This window comes from Nylanderia fulva, unplaced genomic scaffold, assembly GCF_048542155.1.
Source record: "Nylanderia fulva isolate GAGA-0341 unplaced genomic scaffold, ASM4854215v1 Scaffold21, whole genome shotgun sequence".
In the NCBI taxonomy this organism is placed as follows: domain Eukaryota; kingdom Metazoa; phylum Arthropoda; class Insecta; order Hymenoptera; family Formicidae; genus Nylanderia; species Nylanderia fulva.
Genome location: NW_028190275.1, coordinates 66,684 through 92,377, shown reverse-complemented (window position 1 = coordinate 92,377; position 25,694 = coordinate 66,684). Strand labels below are relative to the sequence as shown.

At 26.1% G+C, this 25,694-nt stretch overlaps 3 protein-coding genes across 3 annotated transcripts; 2 read left to right on the top strand and 1 right to left on the bottom strand.

Moving 5' to 3' along the window:
• Positions 1 to 4,175: 4,175 nt before the first annotated feature.
• LOC114929569 (uncharacterized) lies at positions 4,176 to 5,659 on the top strand. The gene is made up of 3 exons (XM_029301133.2): positions 4,176 to 4,464; positions 4,739 to 4,950; positions 5,603 to 5,659. The coding sequence occupies exons 1-2, from the start codon at positions 4,221 to 4,223 to the stop codon at positions 4,930 to 4,932; spliced, it is 438 nt and encodes a 145-aa protein (XP_029156966.2). The 5' UTR covers positions 4,176 to 4,220; the 3' UTR covers positions 4,933 to 4,950; positions 5,603 to 5,659.
• A 1,777-nt stretch (positions 5,660 to 7,436) lies between these two features.
• Positions 7,437 to 8,703, bottom strand: Blos4 (biogenesis of lysosome-related organelles complex 1 subunit 4). Its single transcript, XM_085482587.1, has 4 exons — positions 8,356 to 8,703; positions 8,203 to 8,274; positions 7,908 to 8,129; positions 7,437 to 7,737 (listed from the first exon to the last, which is right to left on the bottom strand). The coding sequence occupies exons 1-4, from the start codon at positions 8,437 to 8,439 to the stop codon at positions 7,645 to 7,647; spliced, it is 471 nt and encodes a 156-aa protein (XP_085338713.1). The 5' UTR covers positions 8,440 to 8,703; the 3' UTR covers positions 7,437 to 7,644.
• An 8,810-nt stretch (positions 8,704 to 17,513) lies between these two features.
• LOC114930905 (putative fatty acyl-CoA reductase CG5065) lies at positions 17,514 to 24,688 on the top strand. Its single transcript, XM_029302765.2, is given in 10 exon segments — positions 17,514 to 17,662; positions 21,260 to 21,462; positions 22,116 to 22,313; positions 22,545 to 22,741; positions 22,934 to 23,043; positions 23,149 to 23,347; positions 23,783 to 24,022; positions 24,147 to 24,404; positions 24,533 to 24,586; positions 24,588 to 24,688. Coding segments are annotated over 9 exon segments (1,485 nt in total). The 5' UTR covers positions 17,514 to 17,662; positions 21,260 to 21,261; the 3' UTR covers positions 24,616 to 24,688.
• The last annotated feature ends 1,006 nt before the right edge of the window (positions 24,689 to 25,694 follow it).

Genomic DNA, 25,694 nt, shown 5'->3' with positions numbered 1-25,694 from the left:
GAGTCGTATTTTGATATTTTGGATATATTGGCGAACAATAAATAATAATGGGACAAATAGGACATTAACGAGTAAAACATAGATATTAGATCATATATAAACACGCACGCTCTCCGATCAAGTAGAGTTTAAAATGAGCTGTCTTTCTGTATTGTTGTTTGTTAAATGTCATCCTTAATAACTGTTAATAAGTAGCAAAATTGTCAAGAAGAACGATGATAGGTAAGCATACTACCAATTGTAGGGGATATATATTATAATTTGGACATACGTTGATCGGTAATTTTTTATTAATCGCAGCGCCTACGGTACGGGTTAATTTCTCGCATATTAACGATGAAATCATCCAAGATCTGAACAAAATCAGAGATCATATCGAGGCGAACATTGTTGGACAGGACGGATTGAAACACGCGTTAATTGCTCAAAAACTCTCGATTCTGAATAACTATAATTAAATTTCGATATCATATGAATTGTAAGAATTTATTTTTCAATAATTATACTGAAGAAGACCGCGTGCGGTCGAAACGTTTATAGAATGATTGTAATTTGCGTTAATTTGCGTTAGTTTTAATATAATATAATGACTGTAGTTTATAATTTATACATGTAATAAATGGTAGTTGACTGAACATCTCGAATATTCAGCTCGATAAGTTGGCCTTATATTTATCACTTTGTTTTCAATACACGAGCGACAATTTGTATTAATTTATTTTTATTATATTTTTAAGTTTGATAATTATGAAAATATGTATATATAGTAATTCATGGCATGTTTATTTTTGTATTTAATACAATTTTAAATGTACATTTCTCATCAATAAAATATCACAGTATCTTTTTTATAATTTAATTTTAATATTGAGATTGTTTTTATTCAGTGGAAAAAAAAATGTGTAGTTGGTCCCTATTAATTATACATACATATAAGAGTGTCGCACAAATAATTCTATGCAGTCTTTTTAAGATAATATAAAAATACTTATAAATATAATCAATTAAAATACATATAATCAAAATTGTATGTATTAAAATTCAATAGCATATAAAAAAGATTTTTTGAAATTATATATATATAATAAAAATCCAACATTTTATATATATATATATATATATAAATATAAATATATATTTATTTATTGTATATCATAAATATATATTTATTTATTTATATTTACCTATCTTTTTTTTATATATATGGTAGAAATACAATGTGAGTTATTTTATTTTGCAAAATTTTTGAAAGTTAAACTATACAATGAAATTATTTCATATAATACCGAGATTCTTTTCATAATAAAGATTAAGAGAGAGTTAGATTTTATCATAAGATTTATAAAAGTCATAAGATAAGGTTAATTGCATATTGTATAATTTATCTCTCATTTTTTAAAGTAAATAAATATCAAAGTTACATTGCTTGAACTGGTGCGTTTGAAGTATGTTGTCTTTTTGAGGGATGCAAGACAATATAGTACAAAAGCATTGCTGTAATTCCCAAGAAAAAGGAAATGATACAAATAATAAAGATTATATTAAAGTACTAAGCCTCTTTAACTGCAGGAGGACAAGCATATTGCCATAATAAATTTGCTGCAATATTTTCAAAAAAGCAGATAACATAGAAAGATAGATGTTTTCAAAATGTTTTGCTATCTACAGCATTGAGATATATAAAAATGTGCACTATGCCAATAACGGAAGCAAATAATATGGAATAAATGCGTTCTTTAATTGTAGGCTGCATATGTGGTGGATGACTGCAAGTCCGACAAAATTCCAATATTCCATGGGAATCTATCAAAATCCATATTGTCATACTTAGCCAATGTATTACACAATATATTATGGTATATACAGGCCAGATGCTTGCAATGACACTGAGCAATAAAATCCTTGCCACTACAATCACAATAATAAAAATGATTAAATAAATTTAAAATAAATTTTTAAAAATATATTATTTTGATACAAATTGTGTGATGAATAATATTTAATTTTGTATATTAATTATTGGATATATATGTACCTAAAATAAGAAAATGCCAGAAAAATTGAATTTGCTTATTTATTTAAAGATGCTTATCATATACAAAAATGAATGATATAATCTCTAAAAACTTACCTTTAAAAAAGGTAAAAAAAGGCGACCAGTTAAGGGCACACCATTAACAAAAATTATCCATTGCAAACCCATGTACAATAGAATTGTATGAAAAATTATCGATTATAAACCAATGTACAATCGTAACAAAAGTAATGAAATAAAAAAAAAATTGCGCCTAGTGAAAGTAGAAACTTGTACCAGTGGAAAATTAAAGTTGCAGACATATATAGAGTCGTATAATGAATCAATAAAAATTTAAATTTGCAAATGTAGAATTGTACCATAAAAAAACTTATCTTTAAAAAAAAAGATAAACAAGATGCCAAGTCCATGCGCCATGTGAAAAAGTGTTAAACAAAAAAGTATTTTTAAGTAAAAAAATCTATCAATTGACAAAAATTTATGTTCTAAAATTAATATCTCTACAAAAAGTAATGTCCAATTATTGCGCGAATAAATAAACATTTTTATAAAAAATTAAAATTTAAAAACTTATGCAAATTTAAAATTAATATAAAATAAAAAGAAATAAAAAAATTTTAGTTAAAAAAACTGGGCGCGCTGCAATGAGTTTAAAAGTAACAATTTAATTTTAATATCATTAGAATATTATTTAGCAGCGCGCCCAGTTTTTTTAACTAAAATTTTTTTATTTCTTTTTATTTTATATTAATTTTAAATTTGCATAAGTTTTTAAATTTTAATTTTTTATAAAAATGTTTATTTATTCGCGCAATAATTGGACATTACTTTTTGTAGAGATATTAATTTTAGAACATAAATTTTTGTCAATTGATAGATTTTTTACTTAAAAATACTTTTTTGTTTAACACTTTTTCACATGGCGCATGGACTTGGCATCTTGTTTATCTTTTTTTTTTTTAAGATAAGTTTTTTTATGGTACAATTCTACATTTGCAAATTTAAATTTTTATTGATTCATTATACGACTCTATATATGTCTGCAACTTTAATTTTCCACTGGTACAAGTTTCTACTTTCACTTGGCGCAATTTTTTTTTTATTTCATTACTTTTGTTACGATTGTACATTGGTTTATAATCGATAATTTTTCATACAATTCTATTGTACATGGGTTTGCAATGGATAATTTTTGTTAATGGTGTGCCCTTAACTGGTCGCCTTTTTTTACCTTTAATATAAACAGATATTTATATTTATTTAATTTTATTTTGATTGCTATGATACTTATTAAGGAATTATTTGCAGTTTATAATTTTTATAATATACTTTTCGAAATAATTGATGTAATATTTCATTATCACATATTTGTTATCATAAGATTAACACGCTATATTATGTAAATTTTATTAATTTAAATATTTAGATTTAGACATATCAGTACTATCGAGATTCTACACTGTGAATTTATAGGCAAACATTTTTTATCGATTATTGTATGTGTCCATAATCATGCGAGAATCCAAAATATGATATGCAAGTATTACTTACATTAATATTGCTGTATAATATTTATTTTGGATGTATGATTTATAAAGTATTTACATTTCCAAAATTCTACACCGTTAAGACATTTGCGATTAACGTGCCGGAAAAGGACGTAATTTTATCAATTACTGATTTGAATAATGAATCTCGAAGGTAAAATTGCGCGAAGTTACACGTCATTGAAAAGCTATTATCCGTATATATTACGATATGCAAAACGGTATTGTAATAAACTTGTAAATTTCTTCATTCTTTTATGGATGGATTGCAATGTACGAACATCTCGTCGTTTTGCATACCGCAAGAAATCAATTTCTTGGTCATGTCATAAAAGAGGAATAAATATTCTCACCTCAACGTAGAATACTTGTCAATATGATTTATTCAATAGTTTGTATTTCAGCAATGAAAGAAGAAGTTATTATTTAGACATTTATTCGCGATTGTGTCATCTTCCCATCCGATTTACAGCAAATAACTCTGAACAGGTTCGCGAAATAGGAAGTGCAAAATTTATACGCGTATATTTCAATTTTAAGACAGATTTCTATTTACATCACAAACATATATATATATATATATTTTTTTTTTTTTCGTGCTAATATCTCTCATGCCTTAGATAAAAATTATAAAGTTAATGCAACAATGTTATTGCAAAAATGCAAGGAGAGATTCACATCTGTGCTTTCGCACGGGCACTAGTAGAATGCATCAGCGAAAGTTGCTCGGTTACGAGCGAAATTTTTCTGCACATCTCATAAGGCATCGTAAATCTAACGGGATGCATCCAGATGTTATCACGACAACAAGAGGAACACGATTAACGAAGAGGAAGCACAGAATCGCTCCAAGAGACATTGAACCGACTGATAAAAATACAGGTAAAATAGAACACATTGACTTTAATTTAATTTAATTTAATTTAATTTAATTGATAACACACTCTGCAAAAATGTGGTCAAATTAAATTGAGTAAGAATAAGACATTTATTTTTGATTAAATATATGCATATATATTCAATTTTAAAATTGCATAGGTATTAATTTTGGAAGATAAATTCTAATCGATTCTTTTTAATTATTTTCTTTGCATAAAATTCGAAGTAAAAGGCAATGTTAAATAAATTCTATATTCTCTCATTTTTTCCCTTGCAGATTCGGAAGCATGGGACAATTGGAGTAATTGGAGCACATGCAGCGTGACTTGTGGACAAGGACGACAAGTTCGTTGGCGTCATTGTTTGTCCGAAAATTGCATCAAAGGTCTCAAGAAAGCGCAACTGAAAGGTTGTCGTCTTAAGGATTGCGATACCAAAGGATTTCTCGGTTGGCTCGGAATAAAATCTTGATCTGTGTAAATTTCAAAGGTGAAGAATAATTTTCCCAATATGCATATATTATGCGTATATATATATATTGTGTAATACAAAAAATACATTTTAATAATCTTAAAAGTGTTGTGTATGAATAAGAAATTTTTATTTTATTTTATATTGCGATATAAATAACGTTTCTGTTACTCGAAATAAAACCTCGATCAGAGAAAAATGCAAGTATATATTAGTGTTTTAATTCGTAAAGATTTTTTTATCCATTTGTAAAAAATTAGATTTTATAAAATTGCATTTATTAACACGAGAAATGGAAATTAAAATATTTATTTGCAAAGCAAAATTGATAGACGTACATATATTGATATATTTATAAGAAGTTTAAATACTATATATAAAAATTGAATAATTTGATAGTCTTTTATTCGTTATATAGTATAGTATATACGAATTAAATAAAATGACATTGGTATGATGCAAACTTGAATAATTGTGATAGCTGTGACAATTATGATAATTTTACACATAATTTTATAGAAAATAAAATTGATAATACGAAAAGTTATATTAATATGAATCGAATTCAATTAATTTCAGCTCACTTTGTCATATTCTTGTTTTTTATGGGTAATTGCTGAAATATTTCATTAACTTTTTAATAATGTAATAATTTTTTTTTTAATTTTAGCATTCAAGAAAGCTACTCCGGAGAGTGACAAAATATCGTCAAATAATATTACTCCTACTCTTTCAAAAAGTGATCTCACAAACAAACTCGAGATAAAATTGAATAGACTCCGACGTAAAAATTACAATTCGGATCGCTATACTAATGATGATCACAAAGAGGATGACAACATTCGGAGACAGATAAAACGAGCAGGTAAACCATTTTGATTGTACATAAAATTTTATATTTATAATTAAAAAGTATAATTAAAGAGATTATAATATAGAGAAAAATATAATTAACTAGTAGGCAGATTTAAATAGTCCATATATTTGAATTTGACTTTTAAAACTGTGCAATAAATATAAGATTTTATTATATAGTTACTAATTTATTCTTCATTGATACCTGTCACGTAGTTACATGTAATTACACGTAATATCAGCCAAATAAACAGAATGGCATGATCATCCAATGTGTGATAGGATAATGAAGACTGCAATCTAGCTGAGATTATAGTGCAATGCAATTATACTGCGTGCAACATGCGCATTGCACGAGATATAGTAAATAAATAAATAAGAGTGGGCGTGAAGTCGTGACCGCAAGTCATCGTATACACTCGGCATCAGGCTTTCTCCAAGACCGGTTCGAGATTTACCTTCTCGCAATACCGATTATCGAAATGCACATAAACATTTGGGCCGGTTGTTGGAAATTTCTGTGGTCTGCTTGACTGGAATGTTTTTTTTTTTCCTTTTTGCAATTTCTACGGATTGAAATTCTTGTCGATATTAACAAAACTTTTTTATAACTGGAATTCAACGTATTTTTATTTATTTATTTCTCTAATATGTTTTTATCCAAGAACGTTATTTCGGTACTTAATCATAACCGATAGAATTTGATTTGACCCATATTGAAGGACACCCGGTGAAAGGAAGTCTCATATAATAACCATAAAGTTAAAGCGGTGAATGGAAGTTTCTATAGGAAGCGTTTGGTTGAAATGTTTTCTTTTAATTTTTAACCTAACCCTCCCATTGGAGAACGAACGAGTGAAAGTTATCACGCATGAACACAACATTTGGAAATATAGTGGAAATTTCCATAGGATGTTCGCGGTTAAATATTTTCTTTTTCACAAAATAAAGACGAAAACAATATAAAACCTTTTATAAATTAAAAAATTTACAATATTAATTTTCTCTGATTGCAAAAATAAATGTTCTTAAATTCTTTTATTAATCTACAATTTATATCTGTGTAGAAAAAGATGGTATTTCATTAATTTTAATTTAGTTATTAAAATTTGATATGATCCACGAATGCAATTATAACTAGTGCGAAAAATTATGTCGACAGGCAAAAATGATAGAAAACCGAAAATATGGGATCAATGGGGCAATTGGTCTACATGCAGTGTTACTTGTGGAATAGGAAAAATTACGAGATGGAGGCATTGTATAAGTGGAAGTTGTTCCTTAGGAGAGAAGAAAGCTCAATTAAAAACTTGCACTTCTGCAGCATGTTAAAATATTCTGAATAGACAAGATAGCTGTATAAGAATAATATATATAATAACATTATTAATAAAAACAAATATATTTTTATTTCTGGAAATTGTAAGGTGTATTTTATTAATTATATTATAATTGTACTAGTATTTTATACTTTATATAATGCAAGGCATAACAGAATTTAAATACATTTTTAGAAAATTTGAGAAGAGGAGAATTAAATAATCTTTTTATAACATTTCTCTAAAATCTAAGAATGTAAAAAATGAAATAATGTCATTGTATAAATAATGATTGCACTAACAATAAAAAATAAATATATATATAAAATCTTATGAGTTAAATAGCTATTATTTCTATGATATGAACAGCTAATACATAACAGAAATTAAAAAATCATTAAATTTGTCCAATGTTCACAACTTTTGTTTCATAGTTGTATATTTAGATATTACTGATTTACTTAAGTTTATATTTTTCTGAATTTAATCCAATAGCAGATATTCCATATTCCAAACCTTTTTCATATGCAGTTGTATTTTATTCTTTTTGAAAATAGTCATCAGACTTGTAAATTACTGGTGATTTATATATTGACACTGTATTTGATACCACAGGTTCTTGAGTTTTTTTCTGAAATATAAAAAAAACTGATCAAATTCAAGTTTTTTACATAAGAAATTACTGCGTAACTTTAATACAAGAAAAATATATGAATTTCATATACTTTTATGTATGTAAAAAGAGAATATAATTATTTTTAATAATACATTATACAAAAAAGATTTCTCCAAGTTACTTACAAAAAATGATAAAGGGTTTAGTATCCCAAATAATCTATCTGATACACCTAATTCTGTTTCTGCCTTATCTACAGTGGCTTCTAGTGAACTTAAATTCATATTGGCCATTGCGACAACATGCTCCAATGCATCTATTCTTCTACAAAGACTGGTCATACCATCCTTCATGTATTGTAATTTTGGAAGATGCTGCTGTATGCACTCTGCACTGCCATTCTCCACCTTACAGAACAACAATGTGTTTAAAATATGGATTAGTACTAAGTTATTTGCATTTATGTAGATTCTCGCTGACCATTGTAACAATTGATTGATACTCTTCCAGTCGTATCAATGTATCCTCAATAATATCACGGAAATTTCTCATCTGTAAGCATGTGTCATTTAATTAAATTGATCAACAAATCAAGAATTTATTTAAACAGCAGGAAACAGATGATACACTCGCCTGATTGTCCCAATCCACTTTGGCATAATTCCCATAATCTTTAACCAACTGTTCGGTCAATTCTGTCGTATGAGAAGATGACATTTTACTAATAATACGTAATTAAATGTACATCAAGATATGTATGTATGTTATTATAGGTTAAAACAAATATTTAAGTATATATGGATAAAATGACTTGTTTTATATCAAAAAACAATTGGATATGTTTCAGTAACTTTGACATATTGTTCAAGATAAGTGAAATGTCAAATTATGATTAAAAGCAATTCATTAATCTGAAAATTCGTGTATATTCCTTTCTCTATTATGTCAGCTCCAAGTGTCAATAATAATACTGCGTGTGCGTAATCGATTTATTGCGCGCTAAATTTGAAATCTATTATATTTGAGATGAATTTACAATGACTTGCAGCTAAAATAATCCATGTCCTTCCACAAAATTAAAAGATTAATTAAACTAAAATTTTCGTTAAAAGAAAAATAAATCTAATAAACAAGTTTGAAAAATAAAAAACTTAATTGTATACAATAATAATTTAATATAGGCTTTCTTTAAAAACTTTTTGAAATTTTTTTACTTTTATGTTAAATACTTCTTTAATTAAACAACGTTAAAAGAACTTTGATAAAGTAAAAAATGGTTGTGAATTTAATATCAAAGATTAATAATCTATTTAATGTTATCACAAAGATGATATATAAATAAATATTAAAAATATTAAAATTTATTTTTTTACATCAATAATTTAATTTAATAATATTATATACACACACATATATATATATATATATATATGTATATAGGTTTTTTACATATGTATAAGAAACATTATGTCAAGTCATATAACCCAGATAGCACAAGACGTCCTATGGACGTACATTTTATATCCATTTTACGTATGTACGTCCATGGACATGAAATGAACGTCCATTGTACATCCGATTTCGGACATCCATCAGTGACTAATATTTGGACGTCCACAGGATGTCCATCAAATTCTCTTACAGCACGAAATATTGCTAAAATATTGCATAAATATTTTATTTCATTGTATCATAATAAATATTGAAGCAACATTGTGCAAATATTATAGATTTAATATTTTATTGGAGACATTGCAAAATATACTATGCAATATTATCTTGTAATAGTTCCTTCATTTGCCGCTATGCGACGCAAGATTCGCTGTTTATCTCGCTATTAAATTTAGTTAAGAGAATTATAAAGCGCATGCAAAAAGTGGCTATTACAGTTAAATATGTTATAATTATTTTGATCAGTTTAACCTTTCTGATACTATCCCAACACAAAAAATTTAGATATTGAATTAATTGAAAAAATTGAACAAATAAAAATTCGGATAAATAAAATGCGAAAATAAGAAATATTCTGCAATATTTTATGATTAGTATAAAAATGAATTAATTTTGCATGTCAAATTTATTATTGCTTATAAATTTCTTCTTTATGAATTTTAAATGTCATTTTCAACGATATACATGTATAATAAAGAACCAAAATATGTTTATTAAAGATTTAAAATTTATTCATAAAAGATCCAAAATTCGTCCATTAGATCCATAATTAGTTTATATGAGATCCAAAATTCGTCCGTTAGATACATAATTTATCCATTTAAAATCCATAAATGACCAATAATGGACGACTTATGGACGTCCAGACCAGTTGCAAACGGACGTACAATGGACGTCCCTTGTACGTCCGCTGCAGGTAATCTGGACATCCGATGGATGTACACAATGTCCGACCGGACATCCGTTGTACGTACATAGGATGTACTTGTGCTTATTGGGAAGTAACTTGCAAAAGACAAAAAAAATTGTTATAATGTAAAATTATATACATATAATTACTTATTGACTTGACGTTACTTATATGACTTGACAAAATGTTTCTTATACATATGTAAAAAACCTGTAATATTTAACATTAATAATAAATAGATTTTCTTTTGCAAGTATAACAAATTGTTGAAGATCAAGAGGATTCAACAAATGTTTTTAAATATTAAACAAATGCAATTTGTTTCCGATTCATGGAATAATGTTTTTGATAAGAAAAACATAAATGAAATATATATTGGCAAAACGGGTTAAATAAAAGCACGAGAGCTGTAAACAATGCACAAATCTTCTAGATTAAAAATAAATTTAATGAACTTTTCGATCCCGCCTTCGGATCATCTTCAGCATATCGACGTAGATGTGTATTTATTACAATAGATGATAAATGTAGACCGGATAAACAATCAAGTCTTTCAGCAGTACTAATAATAAGCACTTAATTATCTTATTGGTCCACCTTGACCTATCAACATTGAGTTGCGTCTTTAGTTCGAAGACGTAACTCAATGTTGATAGGTCGGGGTGAACAAATAAGATAATTAAGTGCTTATTATTAGTGCTGCTGAAGGACTTGATTGTTTACCCGCTCTACATTTATCATCTATAGTAATATGAATACACATCTGCGTCGATGCATATGCTGAAGATGATACGAAGGCGGGATCGAAACGTTCATTAAATTTATTTTTAAGGGAATGCTGGAGTGACTTGAGAAGTCAGTTGTTTTTTTAAATAAACTATAAATCTATTTATTGGCTATATAAATTGTTTTTTACCTGAAATTAGAACGCTTTCTCCTTTGTTAATTTTAATACTTTAATTTGTACAGGAAAAAGATTTATCAATCTGTATAGTCTTATATATCTTGGTTACATAATTATGAATGCTCTAAGCATATATATATATATATATATGTATGTAATCAAGATATATAAGACTATACAGATTGATAAATCTTTTCCTCCTTTGTTAATTTTAATACTTTAATTTGTACAGGGAAAAGATTTATCAATCTGTATAGTCTTATATATCTTGGTTACATAATTATGAATGCTCTAAGCATATATATATATTTTATTTATGTTTTTATTATCAAAAAGATTATTCCATGAATCGGAAAGCAAATCGCATTTGTTCTAATTATTTAAAAAATTTGTTGAATGTTTGATCGTTAACCATTTATTACACTTGCAAAAGAAAATCTACTTATAATTACTGTTTAATATTACAGGTTTTTCACACTATATAAGAAACATTATGTCATGTTATATAAGTAACTTGCAAAAGAAAAATTGCTAAAATTGTTATAATGTAAGATTTGGTGAAATTATAAAAATTACATTATCTGATTGTTTTAAGTTTATTTCAATTATATATGTAATTCCGTTAAATAATTCTGATTAATAAAAGGAGACATAGTTTGATATAATTTCAAGAATTGATTCAAGATATAGTTTACTTTAAATTACATTTTGCTTGAGCATTTGAAATTACTTAAACAAAAGTTACTATTATCCAATAATTCATTTAAAATTATATAAAAATATTATATAAAAAAATTTAGTGTAATTTGGCCGTATAATTTTTTGTTAAATTGTGCATTTCTTTATGCCATTTATTTACGCAATAGAAATTTACGATAATATGCGCATCATACTAAGTATTAGAGTATTATATATTGCATATATTTACGCAATACAGAGAAACCTTTTTTTTACAATACGTATTAACTAAACACTGAAACATTAAACATTTATGTTATTACTCACTGACTTATAAAAAAGTTAAGTATTCTGTTTGAATATGATATAAGAGAAATCTACTTAATTATTGCAGTATGTAGTACAAAAAAATTAAAAAAACTTTAAATATATACTTAGAAATAAACAGGCTATTAAAGCTGAACGTGAACATTTGTACGTCATATAGCGTAAATTAAGAAAGAAAAATAAAGGAACTTTAATCTCTTTTGTTTTATCAGTGTTTAGCTTAAAAAATAGTTTAATAGAAGACAAGTAAAATTTTGTTATTTAATTATATTTAAATAAAAACTATTAATGTATATTTTTTAATAAAAGCTATTAATGTAAAATATTTATAAGTTACACGTAATCTTTACATTATCTGATAAAAAAAATATAGAGCGAAATGCAAGAAATGCATTATCATGTTTTATGTAGTAATGATTTGAAATACTCAATTGCACAATTTTATTACGCTACATGTTATAATAATAAGTTTTCAATAATTTGTGAAAAAAGGAAAGCAATTATTAGATAAGTTTGTTAATTGATATGTGCAAGAATAATATTATTAAATTCTAATATCCCTAGCATAATAATATTCAACATATATTGTAAACATAAACACGATTACAAAATATAGTGTTTATTTTTTTGCATTAAATTAATCGTTCAAGTTTTAATCTCAATAATTAAGAATTAATTTCAATTAAGAATTAATTTCAAACTAATATTGTAAATGTAAAATTTTGCTTTAACTTGTATTAGATTATAATAGATTATCAGAGTTAATAATGTCGAACTTTTTCTATCTTATGTGTAAAAGAAAATTCTAATTGTATAGTAAAATATAATAAATTTTGTAGTAAAATATAGTAAAAAAACTTTAAAATTTTGCAGATATGTTTTTCTCTTCAAGAAGAATGTAACAGAAAAAATTATGATGTTATATACATATATAAGCAAATGTTTCTTTTGACGTATTTTTTCTGTTTTATTTTATTACGCACTATTTAACTATTTAATGTTGTACTTTAAACGTTGTTTATCGAGTTTTTTATTTTATTAATTTACAAAAAACAGCTTATTATTTGAATAATATTTATTGTAAAAATCCCGGAAAATTTGTGTATATATAATTTTATATATTAATTATATATAAATAATTCCATAATTATACAATCGTAAAATTATGTGTAAAATACGTCCATTTTTATACATAATTATATAAATTTATATATAAATTATGAAGATTCATATTATATAATCATGTCAAATTATATATGAAACATATATATTTATATAGATGAAGAAATATTTATTTATTATATATATATATATATATATATATATAAATTTATATAATTATATAAAAAGCACTTTTATCTAATTATGTATGAACATATTTCATATATAACTTTGCGATTATATGTGTATAATTTTATATATTTCTATATAATTTTATATTGTTAAATATAAAATTTTTTTTTCCCGGAATCAAATGATACATAATGCAATGCGGTTACATTGATAATAAGATTCAACAATTATATACAAGAGATAAGAAAAAGATTTCCGAACGCATGACATTTATTTATATTCTTATTTATATTCGTAATAAGCAGAATTTGTATTGTTGAGAAGTCGTAACCAATTTTATCTTAATTAACTTTATAATTAACACTAGCAATAAGTCAAGATTTCGATTAAACGGGAATTAGAAATAATTTAAAAAATGTAATTAAAACGTAATTCACATCTTTTAATTTATATAATTTATTTTTTTATTAATTTAAAGTTTATGATTCATAGTTTATTCATTATTTATAATAATATAGTTATATAATATCGTATTGTTTGACGTAAGAAACTATGTGTACTGTAAAATACATCGAAAATCAATTAGAATTTAAGTATAATGTGCTCTGTTATGTTAATATTTATTAATCTTGTATTAACAATCTAAAGCCAAAATAGATTACAGGTTAACTGAGTTTAAAATTTCAAATATGAAATTAATTGCGTTTCATCGATTGCTTCATTCTTAATAGATTGACATGCTGATTGTTCCAACTTATTAGGAAATTTTATCGGATAGATAGCATATTTTGTTTTTTTTTTGTTTTTAATGAAAAGAGAAGATATGCTATCTATCGGATATTTCTCAAGAAATGAAAATTGGGACATACTGGCCCATAGTGAAGCAAATATATTAAAAATAATAATACAACATAAAACTTATCAACATTTCCATAACGCAGAAGTTTATTCCGCAGGTATTTCTTAGCTATAATGTTTACATATCCTTTAAAGAATTTATACGTAATAAAAAATTATAAGTGTATACTGCATATTGTATATGCAAATGTAACTATAAAATATATTTTACAGACAACAAATTAAAACATGTACAAATATGTGCAAGGATATGTAAGTTTTATAAAGAATTAAATACATTTGTATTGCATATTTTTTTAATATAATTATTTTAAAATGTGCTCTCTCTTTTCTATTTTTAAAACACTTCTTTGTTTTAAATGCCTGTGTATCTTACAAAAGTTGAGGTCAGATTTTATTACCTAAGAATTTTTATTAAAATTTTGACAAACGTTACCTTGATCATCTCATAGATCATCCTTGGTCACTTACGACATTTAATGTGTCAGTCTTATGATTCAATTAATTCAATTCATTCGTCGACGTGAAAGTTTGACGCTTTATTAAATTTATTTTTGAATTATTTTTGATTGCGTAAGAAGAGAAATAGATTGAAAGATATTTTAATTACATCTATTATTTGCTTCATCCGCATTCACTTTTAGAATCGATATGCTTTACATTTTAAATTTTCATTATAAATTCAAAAATTGATGAAAAACCTATAATTCTAGATTGCTAACACGCATTTATTTTTTGAATTTGTAATACTAAACACGACGCAATTTGTGAAAGTGCAATTCAGCGCTTACTTTTTTTAGCTTGCTTTGCACCGTAGAATTTGTTAGCGTAACTCTATTACTGTAAAACTAGATACTGTGTGTGGCTATAGATAGTAAAATTGTGAAAGGTTAGTCATTTGACGAACATTAGCTTGCATTGTAGGTCTCTGGATGCTCTTATGTGGAGTTCTCTTAAAAAGAAATAAGATTCCATTTACAGAAGTGTACTTATCAATCCTTTTAGTATCCGCTTTCTTTCTATTAACATCTCGACATATATGGAATTTTTATTTTGTAATGTAATTTACAATTACATACGTAACCAATATATGTCAACCTTTAATGCAATATATCTTTACATTATCTTTATATTTTATACAAAAACCATAATCTGTGAAATTGAGGACAAAATTCTCTATATTAGTTTAATGTTGTATATATATAACAGGAAAATTATAAGAGTTAAATTAAAAAAAAAAATAATTTTTTACGAATTATTTATATCGATACGACAATATTTTTAAAATTTTTTGAAACTTTTTGAATTGTACAATTTTTCTTCTAAATTAGAAAAAGCATATAGAAAACAGGAAGAGAATTATCATTTATGTTTATATACACAATGTATAAATATATAGGATTTCTATTCTACTATTTTTTATATACAATAGGTATATTTTTTATTATATACGTGCGTGCACGTATATATGTAAGATGTTTATTTGTATAATTAAATGGCGCAGAAAATAACTAGACAATAAAAAGGCTTACTTTTTCAATATTTCTACAGATATTTCCTATATATTTTAATTGTTATAAGGAAAATTATGCTAAATTAGAGAAATTATAATAATTGATATATTCAATGATGTTTTAACTTCATCTGAAGCTAATTGTTGAAAAATGACTAATGCAAGTGTAACTGCGTAACGAGTTTTAAATGCATAACAATAATCTTATACCAATAAAATCACTTTGTACGTAGGTCTTTTTATGGAGTATGTTTTATGAACTGACGTACTAATGGCTATCATACTAATCATCTTGATGAAGACTAAGCACGGCAAATGTTACATAAGATATTAAAGAGCCTTCTTTTATTTTTACAATTTTATTGCTTAATTACTTTCTTTCCCTGATATTCTAATCTGCTAGTGTATTAGTAGATTATTAGCTTTCATAAAAAAGTAAAGATGAATAACATAAATAAATACAGCGTTTCTTTAATCATAATCTTAGAAATCACATTAATATTTTTCACAAATTATAATCTTGCGTCAAACTTTTTGCACATAAAGTATACATTCCATAAAATTTGCGGTGTAAGCAATAAGTTTTTGGTTTCCAATTCTAACTATGTTACATCAATTTCAAATGTGTATTTTATTAATTTTTTATGAGTACTTTTAATATTCCACTTTTCTTTTTCTTTGCACAATTTTTTAAATATTTTTTCTTATAAATATAATAACGTATTGATATATAACGTATTCTAAAAATATATTTTTTAATGGAAATTTAAAATCTTATATTTCTACTGCTAAAATAAGATAAAATTAAACATAGTTTGCGTATTATTTATATGTAATATTAAAATATATTTTGTATCTCTTCCCGCTCTCTTTTTTATTTCTTTTTTATGTTATTTATTTATGGCACTAATTAACTTTTTCAGCCTCCAGTATTTTAAATTTCTTTATATTTATTTAAATAAAACTCTTTACGTGAAAACATTATGTGATATAAATTGTGTCAAAAATATAAAAGTATTTAAAATTATTCATTAAAAAATATCAACGTATTTAAATGGTATAAATATTTCATAAAAAACAAGTAAAAATTTTTTTTTCCGTAAAATATTAGTGTTTTGCCTGTCTTAATTTCACAAATTCCACATATTTTAATTACATCAGCTGATGTTTATGTTACATAATGGTGTAACGTTTATGGTGTTCTTATGTTATTTCGTAAACATCCAAGAATGATGAAGGTCTATGAACTCATAACTCACAAGAACGAGAGAGTGAGAGTTTAAGAAAATTGACACAGACTAGATTCTTCTGAACAGGAAGCTAATTAGTCGAGGCTGTCGCAATTGTAACATAATTTACCGCCAAACAGCAACAAATCATTCGCGTAAAAAATTTCTATATAGCGCAAATCTACCACATAAATCAAAGACAAATTTTTATTTTTTGTAGCATTTGTAAATCTACAATTATGCCAAATGCAATAAGCAAATTCAATATTTATCAAATGCAATATTTTTAATTATATCATATGCAATAGTATCAAATGTGTTGATCCTTTCATTTGATATATGGCTAAAGTTATTTAACGTTAAATAACAGCAATTTTTAAAATAACTAAGAACTTTTTGCTTCTTTTTCAATATACCAGTAATGATTTGAAAAAAATACCATTGATTCAGTGAAGCTTACGGGTAGTTACACAAAATAGCTGAATAACCAGCAAGCAAAGAACAGGTATGTAGCGCAGTGTAACAGCTACAGTTACCTGCAGGTGGGGAAAGAAACAGAGAGCGGGAGAAAAAGAGAAAGAACGAAAGAAAGATAAAGACCGGCAGATCGTTCTACAACAGTACAACTTTCAGCACGGATTACGCTGGAGCTCAGTAAGTTCGCGAGCACGGAGTACGAGCGATCCATTGTCGGAAAATAGCAAACGCGGCCGAAACAACGCACTGATCATCGACGAACGAAGGATTAAATCGAACGTGTGAAACATCATCAACAGGTACCTCAATAGTATCCTCGCTCATTATTTATATATATCATATATTGTTAGTTTAAATTTATTATTTTAAATTCATTGTCAATTTTCGAATGATTTTTGCCACTCCACGTATATACTGATGAACAAAATTTTTGCCCGATACAATTAAACTTGCTGACAAATTTTAATTTTTCATCAAACAATTGATGCTTAACGTAGTTCGTTAGTTGCATTTATTTTTACTGTTGGATTAAATTATAAATAGCAGATTTTTTCATTTTTTAACTCGATTTCTCTTTTTATTTATAGTACATCATCAGCGATTTTATCACTTGAGAACCACATCCCTTGTAGAAATTTTTATCACTATAATAGTAACGCCAATTAATCACTTATTTCGAGTACTTAAAATACTGATATACAGTAATTTAAGTACTCGAAATAAGTGATAAATTGGCGTTACTAGTAATAACCCTATAAGCGCATATTATTTAATATTTAAGCAATATTCTAGGCGTATTTTTAGAATATTTAATATTCTAAGAATACGCCTAGAATATTAAATAATATCATGCGCTTATAGGAAAATTTCTATAAGGGCTAAACATGAACTAGATGAAATTGACATCTCTACTTATAAATATTTCCCGATTTAATTTTTATATTGGCGCTCTCTTTTTCTATATACTTGTGTAAGTTTAAATAAAAATAATTATCAAATAATTTTTTTTTATTTCCATAATACATTTTACCTTCTTTTATTTTTATTATTTTAATTTACCAATGATAATACACGGATGTGTATTAACATTATATATGGATGATGATGCATAGAATAATGTTTGATGTTTGTTCTTGTGTGAATAAAAAATTTACATCTATTCACATTTCAATTTACTTTTACGGATTTATGGTAGATCGCGTTGTTCCTTGTGCAAACTATCGTTATGCTAACACACAAATTCTAATGTGCCATGTGATGTAATGCTTAAACTGCATACGTATTGCGTATTACATGCGTGTATTCCGTGCTTAGCAGTGCGTAGAAATGTGCGTTTCCTCGTTTGATGAAAGATATATAAATAAGATAAAAATCATCTTACCGTATTTTTTAATTGTCGTGTTACGCAACATATCATTACAGTATTTGCAATAATGTGTACCGATTAATTACGATTAAGTTAATACGACCAAAAGCGAGCAAATTAAGCTACGAATTAATATTAAACGTTATGTAATCAATTTCATTCTTAGTGAGTAGATATTCTGTAACCATTACCTGAAATCTATATATATGTTTCAATAATTTATAAAATTTAAACTAATAAAAATATGATATCAAAAAAATCGCATATACATATACAAAATATACATTTTTTTTCTTCTTTTGATAATGCTAAAGATAACATTTTAAATGCATTCAACAATGAAAAATAGTACGGCATATTTTATTATGTACATAATGTTTATGCAAAAGTTCTCAGTAATATAGTTAAATAAATAAATAGATTGATTAACGTGAGAAAAAAATTCGCGTTCGTAATATCTTCGTAATAGGAAGAAAAAAAATTATGAATTAACCGTATGATACTAAAAAACAATTTTTTATGTAACTGATCATAACACAACTTTACATATCACAAATTAAAATTATTTTAATAAATCCAAGAAGCGAGAATTATCAATCTTTCAAGAAAAATAGAATTTAATGAAATTCAAACAAGATTAGAATGACAAGATAGAATTCAAACAAGATTTAAACTGCGAGACTTTATATTTTACGCATCTACGTTCTTTCAAACAATTTTAACAAGAAAAGAAACAATATTAACAGTTTAAAATTAAGTATTTGTTTTTATGTCATCGTCGATTATGGATCTGTCATTCCTGATTACGAAAATATTATAATGGTTATTGACATATGCAACTTTTCCTTTCGAATCGAAATGTAATTTAACCAAAAATGTTAAAGGCGAAGTGGCAGTTTTTGCAGAAATAATACAGTGATATGACTCATAACAACTTCATTTATCGGCGCCCTGTTATTTCGAGTAATTTGGTCCGTGCAAAAAGAGAAGGTGAAAGTGCAAGTGCAACAAGCACGAAACGTAATGCGGATTCGATATCTTTAAGTGATGCACACTATCAATTACATAAACGTACGAAATTTTGATTGTGCAATTTCTGGACACATTTCAGTTTGATTGACACTGTCTGTATCTTTAATGTCAGCAAATATTTTCTGCTCTTCCTTATTAACTTGACTGTGAAATCTAATAATGCAACCGTGGCAAATCGTGCGTAAAATCGCTCAAACATCATCATTGTCATCATCATCATCATTCATTAAGATTCCTTCTTTAAACTTTCAACGTGAAATAAATATATATATATATATATATATATATATATATATATATATATGTTACAAAATAAATATAATCGAAAGAGAATATAATTTCGGCAGTAATTTCATAATTGAGTGGTATGCAATGTATGCATGCAATCTTATGTAAATTTGAGGCCGACATTAATTTAAAATTAATGTTATTTATGATCAAATTAGTTTTAGCTTTGTATTTTTTGAAAATATATATTGCATTCAAACTTTAGTTGAAAATTATGTTTAGATACATCCTAAGTATAAACAATTAATATGTTATATATTCAAATACATGATATATATAGAAACACCTGCACATATTGCAAAATCTTTTTACGTCATTTTGGTAAAAGTAATTGCCCCAGATACTCGTGATCTCTTAGCCTTCAAAAGGTTTACTTTTACAAAAAAAATACGAAGAATAAAGACAACAATCTCTCGAAGCTTCGAATGCATATTGCAGCTTTAAAATTCTTTTACAGTTTTTTCAGAAAAAATAATTACAACACGCATATATATTTGCAAAGATAACTCATCGAACATTAAAATTTTATAATGTGGATATTTGCAGTTGTGCAATTATATTCAAATACCTAACAAAAAAATTACCATGAAAAAGATCTGATATAATGATGTGTTTTGTTACGATTTTTTAAATACAAAGTTATATACTTATATTCAAAGAACGTCATATGACAACATTTAATAATGATTCTAAATTACCTTAATGTAATTTTTTAAATTTAAAATCATGTACTTATATATATATATATATATATATATATATATATATATATATATATGTATAATCACATCTATATATACTCTCATACGATTTGAATGCTAAAAAAGTTTTTAGCATTCAGAGATGCAAATTGGACTAGGAAACTAATCGGTTGAATGTAAATAAAATCAACTTACTATCGATTTATGTGATTCTTATTTGCGCAGAAGTTTCTATCAACGAAACTTTTGCGCGCAAAATTATGCGTGCTGCGGTAAAATAACAAACCGCCAGACCAGAAAGATGAATACGGTGAATTTGAAACAACGTGTGTAACAATTTACAACATTTTGCGTAGTTGTGTAATAATGTGCAAGCGGTATAAAAATTGCACTGCAAATTAAATTTGTGCGGTTTCCTATACATGTTTTACCGCAGTAAAATGCACTTTCTCTTTTTCTGTTTCTTTTTCCGTCTCTTGACCACCAATTTTGCAATATACGATTTTCAGCCATGGACGAACCAAGGTCCACTATTCAATCCTTCTACAAAGACAAGACTATCTTCATCACTGGTGCTTCTGGTTTCATGGGCAAGGTGCTCGTAGAAAAATTGCTGTATAGCTGTTCTGATCTCAACAAAATCTACGTTCTTATGCGAGCTAAGAGAGGTCGCAGTTTCGACAGTCGGCTCGAAGATATATTTAAATTGCCCGTAAGATATACAAATTATAATATTTCCACTTTTATATTAATATCAAGATAATGTCGCGCTATTCAAAAAGATTTTTATAAATCTGAAACATTTTTATAAATGCCATAACGCGCATTTGTACATAAACTAAAACATAAAATATAAAATAAAACATAATCATCAATATCAGACATAAATTTTTATATTAAATGATTAATTATATTGATTTTTTGCTAATGCTAATAAGGCTCGCGATTAAGAAAGCTATGTAAACTTTGTTGACTTGTTAGCTAATAGTTATGTAAAGAATATATTACGAATAAGGCTGATTAAATAAACTCATAAATAGCGTCTTATAAGACGCAACCTTTCTATTTAGAGTTCTGTCAACTTTTCTGAATACACTTTTAATAATTCCTAAAAAAATTGCTTTTAGAATAATACGTTACAATTCTATATATATATATAAATTATAATGCTCCAATCTTTTAAAAATTAATTTAAATAGTATTTTTATTTCAAAACATTTTACAATCGAGATTAAGAGTTAATATTATTTTATTATTTGATATACATGTATTATTCCAGCTAAAATATTTGTAAACATGAATAATAATGTACGTATATGCAAAAGATTAATTCCAAATAGTTGTTGATAACTAATATTTTTATAGTTGTTTCAAAGAATACGAACTGAGAAACCTCAAGTTTTGAAGAAAGTGGTACCATTTAACGGTGACATATGTTCGGACAATTTGGGCCTTACTAATGAACAACGTGAGCATCTAATAAATGAGGTAAATGTGGTATTCCATTGTGCCGCTACTCTTCGATTGGAGGCAAAATTAAAAGATGCCGTTGAAATGAACATGGTAAGTTATTAACTCTACATAAAAATGTTGCGTTTTTATATTTTTTATGTACTATTAGTTATTTTTATTATACTATTTTACTGGATGTGACTCTTAATTACAATGATTATTTGTATGCGCACGATACATTTTTATATAATAAAAATTAATATGTCTTTTAGATTTAACTTTGTGTCTAATGTTCTTGATGATATATGTAAAATACATATGAAGTTCGATTTGATTTTCAAGATAGGTACAACAAGGATACTAGAATTGGCAAAAGCGATGAAGCAGTTGCAGGCTTTCGTGCATCTAAGTACAGCCTTCTGTCACGTCGACCAAAAGGAATTAGGAGAGCGTACCTATGACTCCCCTGATGATCCTCAAGATATTATGAGACTCGTTCAATGGCTAGACGAAGATGCTATCAATCTTATTACGCCCAAGTAATTAAATTTGCAATTTTTTCATAATTATAAATATTCAGAATAAGCGTACGAGTCAACGCACGCATTTTTATAAGAGAAAGAGAGAAAAAGAGAGAGAGAGTGTGTGTTATTAATTATATATTTAAATATAATTTTAAAAAATTATAAACTGCGAGATTTTGCTTGCTTAGTTTTGCAATTTTTTTCTAGATTACTACATCCGCATCCAAATACTTATACGTATTCGAAACGTCTGGCTGAAACATTGATATCCAATGAATATCCTAAGCTACCTTGCTGCATTGTTAGACCATCGATCGGTAATTATTGGTATACTGCATTAATTATCAAAGATTATAAAAAATAATTTCTCGGCAGTTGTATGTAAATAAAAAAAATATAAAAATTGCTTAATCTCGTCGCAGTGATACCTTCTTATAACGAGCCGATGCCAGGATGGGTCGACAATTTAAATGGACCTATAGGATTGCTTGTCGGTGGAGGAAAAGGTGTTATTAGATCTATGCATTGCAATGGCAATTATAATGCCGAAGTTATACCGGTTGATTATGCAATTAACTGTTTAATCACAATTGCGAGCAAAATTGCTACTGAAAACGATAAGTATGTATCTCCATTTGATTCAACCTCGTTTTTTTCTAAAACAGTAAAATATATTACTTATAATTTAAATCAAAATAGGATTTATTATTTAACGTTGTGCTTACAACATCAATTTTTTCATCACTAAAGTTAAAGATATTTTTTAATATCAAAATCATATTTTAGATTGTTCAAATTATCTCAGATAAAAAATATATATTTAAGCTTCTCTTACTTAACTTAATAAAATTGATTATAAATACGAATTTATTATCACAATTTCTAAATTATTTAATATTATACAATAGAGAGATTATCAAAAATTTTTTATGTATATTTTATATTGCATTGACTATTTGACTTTGACTATTTTATATTTTGCACGATTTTTACATTTAAATGAATAAGAAATATCAATTTTTTGCTTAATTTCTCTGTTCTATTTATTATTTATAGTGGGAAAAGTATACCCGTAATCAATATAACGCAAGGCGAAATAACACGTATTACATGGGGTGAAATATTGGAGAAGGGTAGGCAAATTATTTATGAATATCCTTTTGAAGGCCAAGTTTGGTATCCGGATGGCGACATACGTAGTAACAAATTTGTGCATAACATCTTTGTCTTTTTCTTCCAAATCATTCCCGCGTACTTTATCGACTTTTTGATGCTGATACTTCGACAAAAGAGATTGTAAGTTTTGTGATTTTTAGTATTTTTTAGTATTTTTTTTTCGAGAGATTATAAGTTTTTCGTATTTTTTAGACATTATCTTAACTATTATTTTAATTATCTTTATTGTTATTTTTCCAAATAGTATGATCAGAATCCAGAGACGAATTTTAGACGGCCTCGACGTACTGCAATACTTCACCACGCGACAATGGATATTTTATAATAAAAATCTAATTGCTTTGAGCAACGAACAGTCACCAATTGATAGAAAGCTATTTCCAATATTAAATTATAATGTCGACATACCGGGATATTTTAAACATATAATTCTCGGTGCAAGGCAGTACTGTATGAAAGAAGATCTGTCTACTTTGCCGAGAGCCCGTCGACATCAGAAAGTGTGAGTATTCTTTACGTAGATTTATATTTAATTTACATACACATTACAATCAAATTCACTAAATTAATTTAAATTTAAAAATATATCATAAAAATCATTGTATTCTATCAAGCATATATTTGTTTCAGAATGTACGTTGTCCATATCACGACGATATACCTGTTTTACTTCGGCCTATTATATTTTATTTATAACAATGTTGAAATGGTAAGGTTTTTCCTGGATTACATTACGGAAAAAATAAAAGTGCTACCGTTTATAGGCACGTTCGTAGAGATGGTGCATTTAAAATAAACAATCTATTGCATTTGTTTATTATGCATATATATATGTATATGTGATTTGTGGAACGCGATAAGAAGAGAACCGATAATTTTTCAACATTTATTCATTACCTGACGTATCTACATATATTTTTTAACTGCTTATAATTACACGCAATGGGATGTATTTTAAAGGTACAAGGAAATTTTTCTTAATATACTATCGATATAGAAATTTTCCTGCAATTGTCAACATTACTATTATATATAGTTATAATTTTGATATAAATATACAAATTTGATATATTCGCGGGCATTTCCAAAAAGAAAAAGGTAGATCTTACTAATCAATTTAATTTTTCTACATAAATAATGTAAGAACATAATTATCTTTAAGAAACTTCAGTATACAAGTTTTCTTGAGATATATATATATATGTATTGTTTTGATAAATATATTATATATATATATATATATATATATATATATATGTATGTATTGTTTTGCTAAATATATTATTATATTACCCGAAATATGTATATTTACTGGAATAAAGGTTTATTACACATTACATAAAAAATGGTGTGAAAAATTTATTATACTTTAACTCTGCTTTAACTCTTTCATCATGACAGAAATCCATCTAGTATAATACACATGTAATTTATCATATGTACATACATTATAAATATTTTAAACATACGAATAAAATGTACATCTCATAGTTTTTATATCTTGTAAATTTAAAATAAATTCTATATAAATTTATTGCCGTTTGTTTATATCTTTCTTATTTAATATATTCCATATACATATATACATTATGCACACACATATTATAGAAAACATTCTTTAAATATTTTCCATAAAAATTTATGATCGAAGAAATAATCTAAAAATTAAAATTTAAATGCATGTGTTTCGAAACTTGTGTTGAAAGTTTTAAATCGCTTAAAGTAAATTTTTTATGAAGAATTTTGACATATAAAATCTCTATTTCGGGAAGAATAGTTAAAACGTGTTTGT